Genomic DNA, 16,706 nt, shown 5'->3' on the forward strand with positions numbered 1-16,706 from the left:
GGAGATAGTGGAGTTATTAGAGTTCATGTGTTGTATGATTATCGATTGAGCAGAAACAGCTGAGCCCAAACTGCAGTCTAGGCAACAGCAGTAACATTAAGGCCATAAAGAACAGGGTAGAAATGGTTTAGATGAAGCAGAGCTTTGCTTCATCCTATAACTCCTCTTTAAAGTCCTAAATGGTCTTGGGCCTAAATACATCTGTGATTTACTTGAACATTACTGAGCATCCAGACTAGTGCTGCACAATTAATCAAAACGGAATCGAAATTGCAATATGGCCAAGTGCAATATCCAAATCCCGAGAAGCTGCACTTTTATGATGAAGGTAAAATCATAATGACGCCCTGTTGTGCTGCACGGACTCCAAACATTGCTCTCCAAGTTTAAGAAAATGTATTAATTTGGTTCAGACACCAAGTAAGGTCACATTATCATGATTTATTTAAATATATAAGTATTTTTTTTTAAAGTTTATATAGAATTGTGATACATAAATGATTATTGCTACTAATTGTTAATCACATCGCAATAGTATTACTATCTTTTTTTTTCCCCCCATTGTACAGACCTTCAATTCAAGACTACTCTGGTCTTCTGGGACAGATTTACTCTGTTCCCAGAATCAAAGTAAAGCATCTTTCAGAAAGGAATTTCTTCCTTAATTTCCCAAACAGTTTTCTTGGGAAAAGTCTCAATAAGTCATAATGAAAAAAATCAAGTATGAACATTCATACACATCAATAACTCCACTATAAACAACAGCTGAAAATGCCCCTTAATTGTTTGTGAAAGCTGAAGCAGAAATGTTGTTATGGCTGGAATATCAGCTGCTTGAAGGCTGAATGAAGATACCACCAATAAGAAACAGTGGAGGAGCAGGGCGTGACTGAAAGCTTGTACAGTTTGCAGAGTTTAACCAGGGAGAGGCATCCCTTGCTGCACCGTTAACAATTCACTTGTCCACAAGACATAAGAAGCCTGCTGGTTGTACGAGCTTTTGGTCAAAACCAAATAGGACAGGGATTTAAAAAAAACAACAAGAGGAGTTCATCTAAATTATGTAATGTTTCTAGGAAACACAAGATGGTGAAGCAGGAAATCAAAGAGAAGAAGGAGTCAATGAACTTCACTAGCACATGAGAAGTTACATTTTATTGCTCTCATTGGAGAAAGTCTGAGGAGGTCACAGTCAGAGCCACAGCTGGAACTGTGAATGACTTAGTCTCACTTTATTCTGCCAGGTGGGACGCTCTCTGAGGGGTTGATACTTCCTCCATTTCTCAAAGTCACCTGCTAACATTTTGTGTTTCTTTCCTCACCAGCACCCATCATGATCATGATCATCATCTCCTTCTTACCTGCTGGCTTTGAAGCCTTTGAGTTTCTGGACAAAGAAGGTCTCCAGAACCTCGGCACACTGGTAGAAGGGCGAGTCGCTGGGGTTGTAGTAGCGGCAGTTGTCGAAGATTTTGGTCATGTCCGCTACAAACTCTGTCAGCTTGACGTACTCCCGCTTCTGTAACCTCTCCTCCATGGTGGAAAGGTCTGAGAAAAGGGGATTTAAAAGAATAATTTTGTCAACGATTGTATAAATAATATGTAACACAAATCATCAATGAAAAAATACCTACACTTATAATTGCCAACTCTTGCCAGAGACAATCATCACACATGCGGAAGCACCAGATAAATATATGGCTTTCCTAATTGACTTTTGTTCCACAAATCAACATGTCTGCTTCAAAGTAATTGCAGCTTATTTGCCATGCGCTTGACAGACATTCAAATATGTTTCCTGGGAGCACAGTTCATCACTTTATGTGTGACAGCAAAAATCCAAAACCTCTGCCAGATTTAACCTCGATCTACACAGCCTTCCAGATCTGTTACTGAGATCTGACCGATGTGTCATTCCTGAGGAGAGCGTCATTATCTGAACGTCAAATGAGTGCATTCAAGTCCCAGACTCTTTACAGTGTGAGTAACCTGGTTAAATCAAGTTAGAAACTGACAAAAATAAGGGTAGCTAATTAGCAGCGTCTGGGGGTTCATAAAATCTGCTGTTGCCGGTGGTTTGCTCTGCACGGCGTCCCCGGGGCTACGTTTTAAACAAACACATCTGACTCTTAACCTTCTCAACCCCCACCCAGCTGGCCAAGGGCTTACAAACCTCATGGTCAATATCAAAGACCTCCTTCTTCTCCGTCATCAGATTTCATCTCGAAAACCCTCCAAAAACTACCAACGGCTGCAGCTATACCAGCCAAACGCTCCTTTTAATTTCTGAAAACCAACAAGGTCTTTTTCTTGCGGTGGAGGGGAGACGGGAGGACTAGAGTTTCCAGGACCGGACCAACAGGAGCTGAGTGTGGGGCTGGTCCCTTTCCACAGGGAGCCCGGCAGACCCCGGACCAGCTCATTAACGGTTTGTTTGTGTGGAAGTTCAAAAAGGCCCTGCTGACGTAAGTCCCCATTTACATGGCCGGTTTGATCTGAGTTGGAGGGCTTCCTCCCCGCTGGTCTCCTGGTGGCTGTGTGTCCAGGTTTAAGATATAGAGACTGGGTGTTACTTCCAGTAACGGGCTGCAGCCTCGTAATCGCCTCAAGTAATTATGAAATGAAAACAGCACGCCTGAGGGAAGTTTTAATCTTCCGAGTAGAGATTCCAATCCAAGTCTTGGTAATTCAGTGGTGGGTATCTGCTGATTCACGAGAATCTTTATATTTTCCGACAGAGCAGAGCCACAAACACAAGAAGTTTGCCAAACCACTAAAGATATGATGTTCAAAGTATAAAGAGCTCCGCATTTACCAAATACAGCCTGGATCACTGCTCTCCTTTAATAGGTTTCCATAATATGTTATTATTTCTTTTACATGTTTTTTTATATGTTACTTTGCAGATTAAAGTTTAAATGTAATTAAAGATTTACCCACAAGTTGTACAAAAATACCAATGCACAAGTTTTGAAAATAAATGAAACCATGATTGAAAACAAAGGGAGGAAAAGAACATTATAAATCAGCCTATCAGTCATATTGTTCAGTCGTAAATGTTAGTATAACATGCAATGTTATACATGCATGTCAGATCAAAGCAGGGTGAACAGACTTTTGGCTGGGTAGGTGTTGACTTTTAGTATCATTTGGCCTCTGTGCAAACTCAGCAGAGGAATGTAGTTTAAAGTACAACAAAGAGTTGTTAATTGGTAAACAAAAAGTTGAAATTCTAACACGGAGGAGTCTATTCCAATATAATGATTCTGATTATTCTTAATGACTTTCACTGTGTTTTCTAAGATGAGTCCTGTGAATTAACTGAGCCCGAGTTAAGAAGCTGCTCTGTGTATCAGTAATTCCAGATAGCAGCTTTAAGTAAGAACACAGAAATGGCCAAAGTGGGTCCACAGTAGCTGCCAGCCCAAATGGGTCTGGGGGCAAATTCGCAGAGTATGGTAGGAGAAATGGTAGCTGGAAAACATTCAATTACAAACCCCATCGTCAGTGTGCACTACTCTGCTTGTTATGCGGACAGATTTCCTCTACTCACCCATTGGTTCTTTGATAACCCTGTAGTAGTCTGGGGCGTCATTCGTGTCCACTGGCTCCAGGAAGGGCCACGCCATTTTATGTGCCTGCAGAAGAGGGAGGGCCCCAAAGGGAGACATAAAGAGAAAGAGGAGACACTTGAGAAAGCTGAAACCAATGAAGAACAACAAACAGCACCATGAAAATGACACTTAGAGCAGGTGGGTCAACACAGATGTTCTCTCTTGTTTTCCTCCCCTCTTTTCTCTCTCTTGCTCTCACACATATACAGACTGCTGTACAGAGGAGGAGAAAATGAGAGGAGCAGAGGTAGGAGGAGGTGGAGAAAAGAAAAGGGAAACTAGAGAAAAAATGCGGAGGCCAGGCAGCTGTCCAAGTTGAGCTCTAGGGAGCCGAATCCATCAGATAAGAGGGACACAGAGGACTTTTGTTTGCTGCTCTTGTGCTGTAGTGGTGCGACGAGGAGCTGTGTTAGAGTTCATAATAAAACTACCGCAACAGTGCCGCTGCTTCAAATACTGCCAACCCTGTAACTGTGCAGTAAATGTGCAGCGATGAAGTGGAGAAGACAATTTTATTTTATTTATACAGTTGACTTTCACCAGCATAAAATGTTAAGAAGTAGTCCAGCAGTCCTTGTTTCTGTCTGACTGTAGTATTTTACCTGTAATGAACGTAGAGTTCTCCGCAGGCCCTCGTAGTCCTTGTCTGTGAGCGGTGTAAAGACCGTCATGGCGTCCTCAGTCGACTGGCACTGTGGGCACACATACTCGTCGATGTGGTTGGCCTCGCTCTGCAGGATGCCCACACAGCGACCGTGGTACCAGTTCTGGCACCGGTCACAGCCTATGTAGAACCTGAGAAGGCAGGAAGTATTCACTTTTGGTTGTGTTGCAGTGCCATTTACTTTTGCAATTTTCAATGCGCTTTATACATAAAATAATGAGTAAGTAATCAGGAGAGTAGAGATTGTAAGATGTGGTTAGAGACATTAAGTAAGTCCTTGGTTACTGCTGCATTAGCGCTTCTTTGTTGACATTTCACACAACATCCAGATGGTTGCAGTCTGGAATACTATTTGTAAACTTATTATTCACATTATAAAATGTTATATTATTGTGTGTCTACAATATAGAGTCCTGCAGTTCCTTACTGGGACTCGTCGTACGGGGTCTGACATATACAGTACAGCTCCTCTGTGCTGCCCTCCTGGCCCCGTTTACACTCCACACAGATATAGTCATCCATCTTCTTTGCCTCCTTCTCCGTGATGCCCACACAGTCTCCGTGATACCAGTTGGTACACAGGTCGCAGCCAATGTAGAACCTTAGAACAGAGAAAAGAGATATTGATATTTCTTGACACACTGTTAACTACTCAGTGACTGCCCTTTGACGTAAGTGAAAGCATCATCATACTTGGTCTCGTCGTATGGCGTCTTGCAGATGCAGTAGAGCTTGGTGTCCTTCTTGCTCTCCCTGGTGCTTGTCGTCGAGATCATCTTCTTCTTCTTGGACTTGGCTGACGTCACGGTCTCCCTCTCCTCCTCCCGTTTCCTCTTGTGTGCCGAGGCGACGGTCGTAGTGAGATGGTGCTGAGAGGTGATGCTGTGCGTGTGTGCCAGAGCGTGCTGCTGCTGGTTGTGGATGGCAGCAACGGCGGCAGCCTGGGCTGCCTGCTGGGCTGCGGCCTGAGCCCTCTCCTTCTCCCTCCGCATCCGCAACAGGTCCCTCTTTAGCTCCTCCTGAGGAGTGTGACGATGGGATGGATGAGTTAAAATGGTATCACTTTGTTTCATACTTGTCTTTTAAACTTTCTGCTGAGTGTGTGATGTTTAAAGCATTCTTGAGGGCATTTCCCTATCTGCATGTACCTTGTTCTACAACAGTATGCTTTGGACAACATTTTAAAGGACACATACGTTTCTGACGTTCTATCTCTTGTTTCCTCTCTCCCTTCATACCTGGGCCTCCAGCTGCAGCTCCTTGTCCAGAAGTGCCCGCTTCTTGAGGATCTCCATCTTGAGGCTCTCCTTGTGCCGGTATAAGAGCGAGGAGAGCTTGCTGGCGTTGGCCAACCTTCTCTTGGCCTCCACCACCTCCTCCTTCTTCCTCCTCTTGGCTGCCTGCCTCTCATCCTTGTCTATCCGGTCCAGGATGAACTTCATCACCTGGTTGCACACGATCATCCTGGGCAGGCACAAACAGGAGGAGGGGGAGATGGCAAAGCAGTTAATTATGGACTCATAGCTACCTGACCTTTTTAAAAGAGGATCATGAATGCTTTTTGTATAGAATAGTAAAGTACTGTATAGTGAGGATGCATACAGTTGAACAATTTGTAGTCATGCCTAAAAACACAGCTCAAGAAGTATCGCTATTGAATCTAATGAGCACCCATGTGAAAAAGGGCTGTGACCCATTCAGGGTATTTTCTTAAAGGCAGGAAATACACATAACAGTCCTGCTGAGAGAGAACAGAAGGATTAAAGAGCAGGGAGGGAAAGGATGATCACATATCTGAATCTGTGATTCAGGAGTCAGTTCAGTCGAAGTCACAGAGGAAGAAAGTTATCCCTCTGACACACTAGTGGGCAGGAGTATTAATCCAAACAATGCCTCAATGTTTCAGAAAGTACAACCTGCATGGCTATTGGCTACTTCAAAAATCAAAAACCTAACTTTCCACATGTGAGAAATGGCAGTGCGTATCAAAGAACAATGAGAGCATTTCTCTCAACGCAAGTCCTTGAGGTATTCTGACTCAGTCATGTAACTGTAAAGTCCTCTCATCACCATCTGGCTCTAAATCTTTCCTTTCTGCACTGAGAACTACCAAATAAAGGCTAAATCCTGAACCTAACATGGCTCCCTCCTAAAAGTGATGCAGTCGTGTCATCATCTCTGTGAGAACCAAGCCTAGGCCACGTGTCTTACAGATGTTAGAGAGCTATTTGGTTGTCCAGTGTTTATTTGTATGAGGCTCTGTGCTTCAGTAGCAGGGGAGTAAAGTTGAGGGTTGGAGGAGAGGTATGGGAAGAGATGGACAGATGGATGACCACTGGGAAGCCATGCTGCTCTTGAAAACGTGAGAACAGGAGGAAGAAAGCTCATACATTTAAAGTCTGAGAAATATTAAGCAAAGAAAAAGACAAACAATCTAGGAGATGCTGTAAAATCTTCTCAAACCTTTCGCTGGAATTGAACGTCAGTATTTTACAGTACATCGAGATAATTTATGGCTCAGTCTCCACGGTATGTTCACTTGTGTTCGCTAACGTTCACAACCAAGATCGAAAACTGTTCAGCAACAGAAAGCTGCGTTCAGTACATGCCTGTGTGAATAACACACAAAACACGTCCATGACCGATGAGTTCAGACACGGGCCAGGTCTCCTACAGCATGTACCCTGAAGTACACTCTGCAAATACAGCGCGGGAAGTGGAGGAAACTAATGAAACAGGACACACAAACACACGCGAACTGATGTCACAGTTTAGTACTAACAGAGATGTGTTTTGAAGGAAAAGTGAGAGAAAAGGATGACATGAAGAAATGGAAAACGGATGAAAAATAAGCAGAGAGACAGACAACAGACAGAGCTGCTGTAGTGATGTCACGGTAGTCTGGGTTTGGTATTTCAGGTTTGTGTGAATGGGCACAGTGTTGACACACCGTCTGTGGATATAAACACATGGTTGCCAGGGTCAGATGTAGGTCAAGATATAACCTATCTACAGAATATAAAACAGTGGGGAAGTTTTTCGGCTTTTATTTTATAGACTTCATTGTAGTTTCAATAGTTTGAATAGTCACAACCCTGCTTATTTTTAAAGAACCAACATCTCAACATTCTGGGTCTTCAGATAGTCTGCAGGGTTGAATACCAGGTCCAATAAATAACCTTTGGCTCTTGATAAAAGTAACATGTGACACTACATTAAAGCAAAACATCAGTATCTGATTTCAAAAGCAATGAGTGTGATGTAAGTAATGAAAGTGAGGCTATTCAATTTCTTTGCCATTTCCCACAGTATTGTAGAGAAGCTACAATGAAAGAACAGGAGTTTTTTTTTTTTTTTTTTTTATCTCATTGTGTTTCTCAAATGATGCCACGATGATCCCAATAAATCTGTGTTGGGTTGAGGGGCCTTGTGTGATTTTAGTGTAAGACTCCTCTCATTTATAAATGGGTTTGTCTTTGTGTTCTTGTATGTTGGGGTCACAATGAGTACATGCAGCTGTTGGTGGTAACACACCCAAACGTTCCCATGCTGTGTAGTACCTCCCAACGACGTGTTGGACAAAAGCCAGATGTAGAGAGGAGTGTGTAGAGAGTAAAGTGACCACGTTATGGATCCATATGATCAGAACATAGACACATAAGATGGCAACCATTCAAAGAATTTTCAAATTCTGGATCCAAACCTCTGATTCTCTTCTCTCTCTGCAGGCGTCATGGTCTTCTTCTGCTTCAGGTGCTCGATCACAGCGTTCTGTTTCATCACCACCTGAAACACATGATGCCAAAACATGTCAAAAGAAACCACACAATTAACAACAGCAACAATATTTACAGTTTGAGAGGAGATGGCAACAGGGAAGCCAAAACAACCTGGTAACATCTTCAAATTTAAGCACCAAATATATACTATCATCTGGAATTAATTCAATGACCCCTTGTGACTTTAGTGTTGTCTAATGTGTACTACAAACATCTATAGAAATTGATTATTATCAAATATGACCAGGCAGTATAGTGAAGCATGACAAATACGCAGAGAGACAGGTGAAAATACACCCATACACAGTGGTAACAAACAGAGACAAGGCCCGAGCTGAAAAAATAAACCCAGTGGAGGTTTGGAGGACAGTGACTGTTTATGTGCTGATGGCAGGGAGAGAGCTGGATGACCCGGCTACGCTGGGTGCCTGAGCACACACACTCACTTACTCACTCACTCACACTCACACACACGAACACGAACCTGTTTCTGAATGATGTCGCTCTGGCTGGCTGTGTTGAGGGCCTGCTCCCTCTTGGCCTCTGCGGCTTGTCTCTTCTTCTGCTGTTGCTGTTCTCTGAGCTGCTGGATCCTTTGCAGCTGCTCCTGGACAGAAGCTGCCTGGATTGTCACCACATTCCCAATCTGTGCAGACAATAAAGTGTGATGAGGTGTAAGATTTTGAATACTAGAAGACTTTGAGTCTAAGAGTGTAAAGCAGCGGATGCCGTTTCAAGCCCCTTAGCAAGGTCCGATGAAGGTGACAAAGGCTGCATCTGGCTTAAGAGGCTTGCTGCCCTACCTGTCCTCCCTGAGCTGAGGTGGTCCCAGTCTGTTGTATCTGGATAGGAAGCTGCAGTTTGATGTGCTGTGGCAGAGAGCCTCCACCCTGCTGCGCCTGCAGCTGGGCCAACACCTATAGCAACAACACAGAAAATACACAAATTTAACAAAGTTGAAAAGAAAACTTTTATACAAAACGTCTATTTAGAACCCACATTAATTCAGTTGGGTGCTACTGTAAGAACAGCTGAATAAAACTAAAATAGTAGTTCGCTGAATGACAAGGGTTAAACATTTAAAAATGTACATTCAGCTTTTTAAAATCAGGCTTTCTAAGACTGATATTTGCAATTGCTTTGCACAATACAGTAAAGTCTTGTATCATTTACCAAAGGTCATCTGAACTACAGCTGTGGTTATGGCTAACACTACAGTGCTGATCTTTGCTAACCATACCTGTACCTGTTGCTGCAGCCCGGAAACGCTGATGAGCTGTGGCGTCTGTTGCAGCTGCAGCTGGGCAGTTCCTCCCTGCGTTTTCACCTGCAGCGAGGTGGGTGACTGGATGGGCATGTGCGCCTGCGTCTGAGGGGGTAACTGGCCCTGCGGGGTGGCCGACGAAGGGGAGCTGGTGGTGGCCAAGGGGCTTGCCCCTGCCTGGACGGGGGCGGCAGCCTGCTGGGCGGGCTGGGCCGGGGTTTTGGTGGAAGTGGAGTTGGGCTGGCCAGGAACTGTGGTGGCTGGAGAGAGCGAAAGAAAGAGAGGGCCAGAGGGTCTCAGATGTTTTCTTTTAAACCACGGTACCAAGCAACTATCCTTACATTGCTTTTTATTCCAGAGGAGTTTATATTCACGGCAAATCACTCTTTAGTTACACAACAAATTCACATTTAACTATCACAATTATTTCAAGAGTGTGTCAGAAACTAATCTGACCAAAAATCCTCTGCATACCTGTGCTTGATGTGGGTGTGGCAGCTGAGGCCAAGGGGGTGAAGAGGAAGCGTTGCACCTGGCCATTGGGCAGCGCTGCCTGCATGAGCTGCTGGCCTGGTCCTGGGATGACGGTGACCCCTTGAGGTATGACCTGTAGCTGACCGGTGGTCTGTCCCTGGCCTTGAACCATAACTGTCAAAGCCTGTTGGGTACCACCGACACCAGCCTGCCGATCTACACCTGATGCCGCTTGCTGCTTCTACATAGTGACAATGAAGATAGAGAGAGGCTTTCTGATTACTGCTGATTACTTTGTCTATTAAGTATCCTTCATTTCAAATCATTTTTCAAAGACATTTCATTGCTGTTCAGACGGCGTGCATCTCAAACTCTGAACACGTGGTCACACACTGAAGTTTGCCTCTCTCACTAACCTGTGTGAGCTGGGTGAGCTGCGCCAGGGTCAGTTTAACCTGGCCTTGCCCCTGCGACCGTGGGGTGCCAGGTGGTGTTTGCCCTGCTGCGGTGGGGCTGGCCGCACCCTGGCCTGTGACCGTGGCGACAGGGCTGGCACCAGATATTGCCGTGGAAACTGCCTGGCCACGAATGATCTGCGTCACTACTTGCTGTCCACCCTGACCTGGAGGAGAAATTTGTATAAAGAAGATGGCAAATTTAACAACACTTGACACAAGCAGACATGATGGAACAGTTCAATTTTAGCTTGTTGCTGAACTTCGTACAGCAGTTTAAGTGTAAAATTCAAAACACTTTTCAAGCACGTAAACAAAATGTTCACTCCTGAAGCCTCTGTCATCACATCTTAATTGTTATTATAGATGCAATGAAAAATAAAGTTTAGAAATAAATTGAATCGATTAATGTCTACTTGCACTGGGAACTACTTGTGTGATTATGCAGATAAAACACCAGGTTATGTATGAAAATCAACTACTTTCAAGGATTAAATTCAAATTAAAGTATATTCCTAACCTTGAAAACATAATAATAATTAAAATTTTGCCTGTTACATACTGTTAAGACTGGAAAAAATTTGCTGACAGTGTGCCGCCATTCTTTATTGATGAATTACTATTTGTTACCTTGCTGAACCACAAGGGGAGTTCGGAGTATCGTCTTTCCCATTGGACCCGTCTGCTGGATCGGTGTTCGGATCACTGTCATTCCTGGACGGATCTGACCACCAGCTGCAAGAACCTGGAAGGATATTTTCATGAAAACATTACTTACTGTCACAATCTGACAAAAGGAAAGGAGAGGTAATAAATAAAGGTCAAAAAGAGGAGCTTGTCTGGAACTGATCTGAGAAAAAAACAAAACAGTATGGTATCATATATACAAAATACGTTTTATTCTATTTTAATAATAAATAATACACAGAAAAGAGCAGCAAAGAAAACAGAATTGGTATTGCAAGAGCTTTTTGCAAACAATGAGAACAAATCAAGAAGCAAAGCTATACAGACTTCAGTTGTGACAACATAGTTAAAACACCTCTACAGGTAATTCAGAGCAGGCAGCGGGCAGATGTACCTGTTGCTGGGAGCCTGGGGTGTTGGGCCTGATGTTTAGCGTGGTTGCACGTGGCTGGAATGTGGTGAAGGTCTGAGCACCGCCTGCTGTGCTGGATGGGATGATACCCAATACTTTCTGCTGAACCACACCTGCAGAAACAGAAAGATACCAACGTGAGAAGAAATGAGAACAGAGTCAAATCAGTCAAGACATAATCATCAGAAACTGGTGGATAAATGAGAGAAGGAGATATATTCAAATCAATGACACATATGGCGTGGTAAGGGTGAATGAGAGAAATGCTGCAAAGACAAGACAGTTTAGGTTTGAAGTTTAAAGACTTGGACATTTAAGATTCAAATGTTTTGGGTTGCTTGTTTCATTTTTAGAGATTCTAGAGAGATGAAATGTAGTTATCACATCCAAGCCTTTTACTACATCAAACACCATCCATCAACAAAAATAGCAAAATGTACAAACGTCCCTGATACAATTACTTATGTGAACCAGAGGTTACATGTTTCTGTGTTACAAGAAGTCCTGCGTCAACAAAACTCAATACATTAATTGTGGGCTTCTCTCCTTACTAGAGGGCCAACCTTTTGATCACAGCTGTGGTAAATATTAGTTGAGCAGGTAAACAAAATCTTCAAAGGCTCACTGAGAGCTTAGTTGGGTTTCCCCCAACATACCTGAACCCCCTCATACATTATGCATGAATTCAGATTCCACTTTTTTAAACTTTAATCTGACAAAGGGAGCGTTTCATATTTGTTCAACAGGCTCTTTGCCCTAATGAGCTCACGTGACGCCGGTGGCAGAAATGGAAACCATGAGGGTCACTCTTTTTCCTCCGCTGCCTTCTTGCTGTGGTTTTTCAACCGCAACCGAGCAGGTAAACCTTTACATCAAGACTCCTCAAACGGAGACGTTAAACCCAGTCGTAAGACCAGGGGAGTAGCTGCTCTGGTCACACACATCAAACACGCTTTTCTATGGACTGGCTGTTTGGAGAGGTCGGGGAGTTGGGACTCTGGTGAGTGGAGAGGTATACTTTTATTCAAAAAGATGGAGAGAAAAAAAGGAAAAAACGGAGTCCTGCTATAGAGGGCTACCTGTCTGGGAAGCAGACCTCAGGGTAAACTTGTTTTCCTGCCTAACTTCCTTGAGCCCTTCCAAAACAAACAGGGAGCCCAAACAGTCAAATCAAACAGTCATGCTGGATAAATACACATGTCCATTAAATGGTTACACTCCACCTGAACTCAGTTTCTCCTTCATGATAACTTCAAAGGTACGAAAAATCACTTTCTTTGTATCCTTGCATAATATTATTTTCTTTATATGGCAATTGCAATGCTTAATTTAAGCAGGTTTGTGATAAAAATGATACATGTATTAGTACTACACACATTGAGATGCTTTTTTAAATGGCATTATCATTGCATCATGTTTTTTTTATCAATATTTTTAGCTTGACAGAACTGTCAAAACAGGATAACAGAATGATTTTCAAGGCTGTAAAAAGGGGTTTTCACCTTTAACAACAGGATGAGGGCTGCAACTAATATTTTTCAATTAACGATTAATTTACCAATTAATTTCACAGTTCACTGATTAATCATTTAGTCTTAGTAAAATGTCAAAATGTGTGATGACAGGTCTAATTACATTACATTTCCCATAGCCCAGAATGAAGTCTTCAATTTGTTTCTTTTGTCAAACCAACAGTCCAAAACCCAACAACTCCTAATTTTTTTAAAATCATAAATGACAAAGAAAAGCAGTAAATCTTTGTATTTAACAAGCTTGAATCAGCAAGTGTTTGACATTGATTGTCAAATCGATTAGTAATTCCTTTACTCTGCAGCTCTATCTATCTATCTATCTATCTATCTATCTATCTATCTATCTATCTATCTATCTATCTATCTATCTATCTATCTATCTTTTACTTGAAATAACACATTTTAATTCAATAAAAATATCTTCTGTAGACAGTCAGGTAATTGATTTTGTGACTGTTTAAGCTGACCTATATCAGCCACCTTAGAGCTCTCAACAGTTTTATTGGAGCATGTCAACACGATGGACCACCTCTGCTGAGTGCTGAGCAACATCCATCATCCAATAATTTGACAGAATGACAGAGAGGCTAGGCAGTGCTCGGTACAAACCATCGCTGCATCTGCGGTGTCAATATTGACATTTTTAAAAACGCTGTAAAGCATCGAACTTAAGATAGAACAATCCTCAATCCACAGTGTGGATTTAAACCTCAGACTACACAAGTCTACCATTCAAAATAACACCTTTCTATTAGATTACCATGCCGACAGGACACAGCCAGACATGATGTGCTGCACCAAACTAAGCTGCTGACTCATGAGTTTGGGCATGTAGTGGGCACCGCAATTTGGTTGGTGCAGACCAGGCTGCCACAGTAGCAAAACACACAGTGAGCAACTGGCTGCTTCTGAAATAGTAGCACCTTTTACATTTGGTCAGCTAGAAGCAGATGGAACAAAAAGCTTACCGAGAGCACAAGCGCACTATTACAGCTGGACTAAATTAAACTCAGCTTAACATTACACACTGTATGTGTTCATTTATTCAAGTCTCCTCCCTCTTCCTCTGTTGCTCAGTGCCCCACATCATTGCATCTATCTTAAGTCAATTTGTCTTCTTCGATTCGATTTTAGTCCCCACAACCTAATGAAAGAAATATCTGATTCTTGAGCTGCTGAGTGCTCCAACTTAATCAACTAGCCGATAACTCTGTCTTTCTGCAGTTTGATGCCAGGCAGGTATTGCAGTGTGGGTTTATCCAAGTTTTTCATTAAAAAAAAGTTCTGCCTGCTGCGATTATAACCACTATTATGAGACCGGTGGAAGTCAACCAAAGCAGTGACAGGGTGGAAAACCAAAACATGAGCTAAAAGACACTAAAAGACACAACTGCAGAGTTTGTGATGATTCACTGTGGGTTCATCACAACTCGCAGATCATTTCACATTACACTAGCCGTTTGATCTACTGCTATTATGAAAAAATTGTGACAGCAGATTTCATTTTAATGCGTCCTATTTTTAAGAGTTTAATTCATTAAGCAAATCAAACTGAACTCGCAGAACAAAGCTAACAGTGATTCGCTGAAAAAAAATCAGTGATGAGGGCGATGATTCAGGTGTCTGGAACCAGGTTAGAATAAGGTTTATTTATTCATAAGAGAGGTAGTATGATCAATGTGTTTAATAGAGACCAACACTCGAACACCTGAGCCCTTTAGTTTGTCTAAGTTAGAAAGACTTATGTGCTTGGCTCACTGAGAGTGGCAATCAAGGCAGAGGAATGTCTAATTTGTGTCTAATTTATAGACTTCAAAAGATTTTGGCCTGTGGTCATGGCCATCAACAACATTATAAATGAGTAAAGACATACTCGGTCCTTTCTCGAGCACTGTGTGCGTGGTTGGCAAACTATCTTGCTTACAATGGCTTCCAATTAACGAGCCAGATCTAATTTGACTTCTTTGACAAATTTGAAATGTCTCAGCTGTGGGGTGTGAGGTGGTGCAATGAAAACACAAACATACATGCATCCTGAGATGGAGGTGGATGGAAAGCAGTAATGTCTACACTGAATAAATCTAACTTGCACACTCCGGTCTGCCTCCAAGGTGTGACTTATTAAAACCTGCCGTACCTCCTTGTGAAGTTGGCACGTTGACTGTGACGATCTTGCTGTTGGCGGGCAGCGGCAGCTTGGTGGTCACTACCTTTCCACCCACTGAGGTTCCCGTAATCTGGAAAGTGTGCCCACCAGACGTGGCCATGGTGGTCTCCGTGCCCACTCCTTATAAAGCAAACAATCAATCAATCAATTACAACAAATACTATTACAACTTTAAATCCTATAATATCACTATTTTTAATAAACATAAATAACCACCACAGTGATTAGCAGTCTTGAAACACATTACAGTACATCATACCTTAATGTAACATGTAAGGAACTGATATGTAAATATGAGCAAGAACAAAGAGTACACTATACTTGCCCACTGCCCCTCAAGACTTAAGTACAACAAACTGTTAGTTACACACATCTGCAACGTACCTTGTGTGCTCTGACCCTGTTTGACCCAGGTGGCGAACGACTGCTGGAAGTTCTTGTTCTGCTGGAATGTGACGGGGGTGCCCATCTTGGTGGACAGCACCACCTTGGTGCTTGGGGTGCCCTGGCCGGACAGTGAACCGACGATGACTTTGGGTGTGGTGGCAGGTGTTGCTGGAGTCCCTGTTGGAGTCACTGTGACTCCGCCTGGTTTCTGTTCCAGACGTTTCTGAGATGGTGAACAAGTCAGTCAGACACAAAAACCAATGGAGGATTCAAAGAAAGACCCAAAATATTAGATCAAGTGTGTAGAAATCACAGTGGTATACACCACAGCACAGGGGTGTGCTGCCAGGCTAAATGATACACTCAGTAGAAATGAATACATTGTCTGTTGTCTTGGTTCAATTGTTAATCATATAAAAAGAATTGAGAGTGAACCCCATCATATTAAACATTGTCATCTATTCCAAAAAAGGAAGATGTAAAATTAGAGTGAATCAGTTTTATAATTGCTTTAAAAATAAGAGGTTTGAGGAGACTGAACTTAACTAGACTCACCTTGGCCTGTTCTGCAGCCTGAGCTTTCTCTTTCTCCACCCTGTGAAAGAAAAAAGAACCTATCAAACTGTTCACATGCTTTCATCTCCATAAAACACACTATTTTTCTGATATTGTCCATGCTGCAGATCCTCTAATCATCCTCCATCTGATCACTCTGTTTTGGTATCCATCTCTTTAATCTTTTTAGTTTGGCAGGACAAGGCAAGTTACCTCGAGCAGAGGCAGAAGAATATTTACCTACTGATATAGTAAAATCTATCAGACGCTATTTAACACAATAAATCATTCTGACAGACTGCCCAGCTGACAATACATAGCAAGTGTAGGCATGACCTGCCGGACCCTCTGACCTTTCTGAGAAGGCTCTGATCTCCCAGAGGTCCAGCTCCTCCTCAGCCACCCAGGTCTCGATCACCACCGGGCCTGTCTGCTTGGCAGGCTCGTGTTTCTTGGGGCGCAAGGCACTGGAGCGCAGCCCCTTCCTCTGAGGGGTGTGGGTTTCTGGAATGGTGGACAAATTAATAAATTAAAGACAAAGGGGCTGTTTGAGTGTTTTGCTGGTAGACAAAGACAGCATTAAACACTGTGTGCGTGGTTTCTGTTATCAACAACAGATGAGTGTTATCGTGTCTTATTTCTTGATGCAATAGAAGAAAAGAGCAATACACTATAAGTGATGAATAGAGACAAACAGATGAGTTCCCCTTTTTTTC

At 42.7% G+C, this 16,706-nt stretch overlaps 1 protein-coding gene across 4 annotated transcripts in view; it reads right to left on the reverse strand.

The window, feature by feature from the left end:
* Positions 1-16,706, reverse strand: part of LOC119018238 (nucleosome-remodeling factor subunit BPTF-like) — a 41,189-nt gene that overhangs the window by 3,907 nt on the left and 20,576 nt on the right. For 3 of the 4 annotated variants that reach the window (XM_037095757.1, XM_037095777.1, XM_037095768.1), the window contains 18 exons: positions 16,344-16,494; positions 15,991-16,030; positions 15,433-15,658; positions 15,019-15,168; positions 11,332-11,462; positions 10,881-10,995; positions 10,212-10,417; positions 9,796-10,036; positions 9,298-9,581; positions 8,861-8,974; positions 8,542-8,703; positions 7,982-8,064; positions 5,517-5,742; positions 4,972-5,297; positions 4,706-4,879; positions 4,217-4,409; positions 3,554-3,638; positions 1,362-1,548 (listed from right to left, as the gene is read on the reverse strand). In XM_037095757.1, the coding sequence (XP_036951652.1) occupies positions 1,362-1,548; positions 3,554-3,638; positions 4,217-4,409; positions 4,706-4,879; positions 4,972-5,297; positions 5,517-5,742; positions 7,982-8,064; positions 8,542-8,703; positions 8,861-8,974; positions 9,298-9,581; positions 9,796-10,036; positions 10,212-10,417; positions 10,881-10,995; positions 11,332-11,462; positions 15,019-15,168; positions 15,433-15,658; positions 15,991-16,030; positions 16,344-16,494 (3,094 nt within the window). The remainder of the gene's footprint in view (positions 1-1,361; positions 1,549-3,553; positions 3,639-4,216; positions 4,410-4,705; positions 4,880-4,971; positions 5,298-5,516; positions 5,743-7,981; positions 8,065-8,541; positions 8,704-8,860; positions 8,975-9,297; positions 9,582-9,795; positions 10,037-10,211; positions 10,418-10,880; positions 10,996-11,331; positions 11,463-15,018; positions 15,169-15,432; positions 15,659-15,990; positions 16,031-16,343; positions 16,495-16,706) is intronic. The other variant, XM_037095762.1, reaches the window with a different exon arrangement.

This window comes from Acanthopagrus latus, chromosome 1 (assembly GCF_904848185.1).
Source record: "Acanthopagrus latus isolate v.2019 chromosome 1, fAcaLat1.1, whole genome shotgun sequence".
Classification (NCBI taxonomy): Eukaryota; Metazoa; Chordata; class Actinopteri; order Spariformes; family Sparidae; genus Acanthopagrus; species Acanthopagrus latus.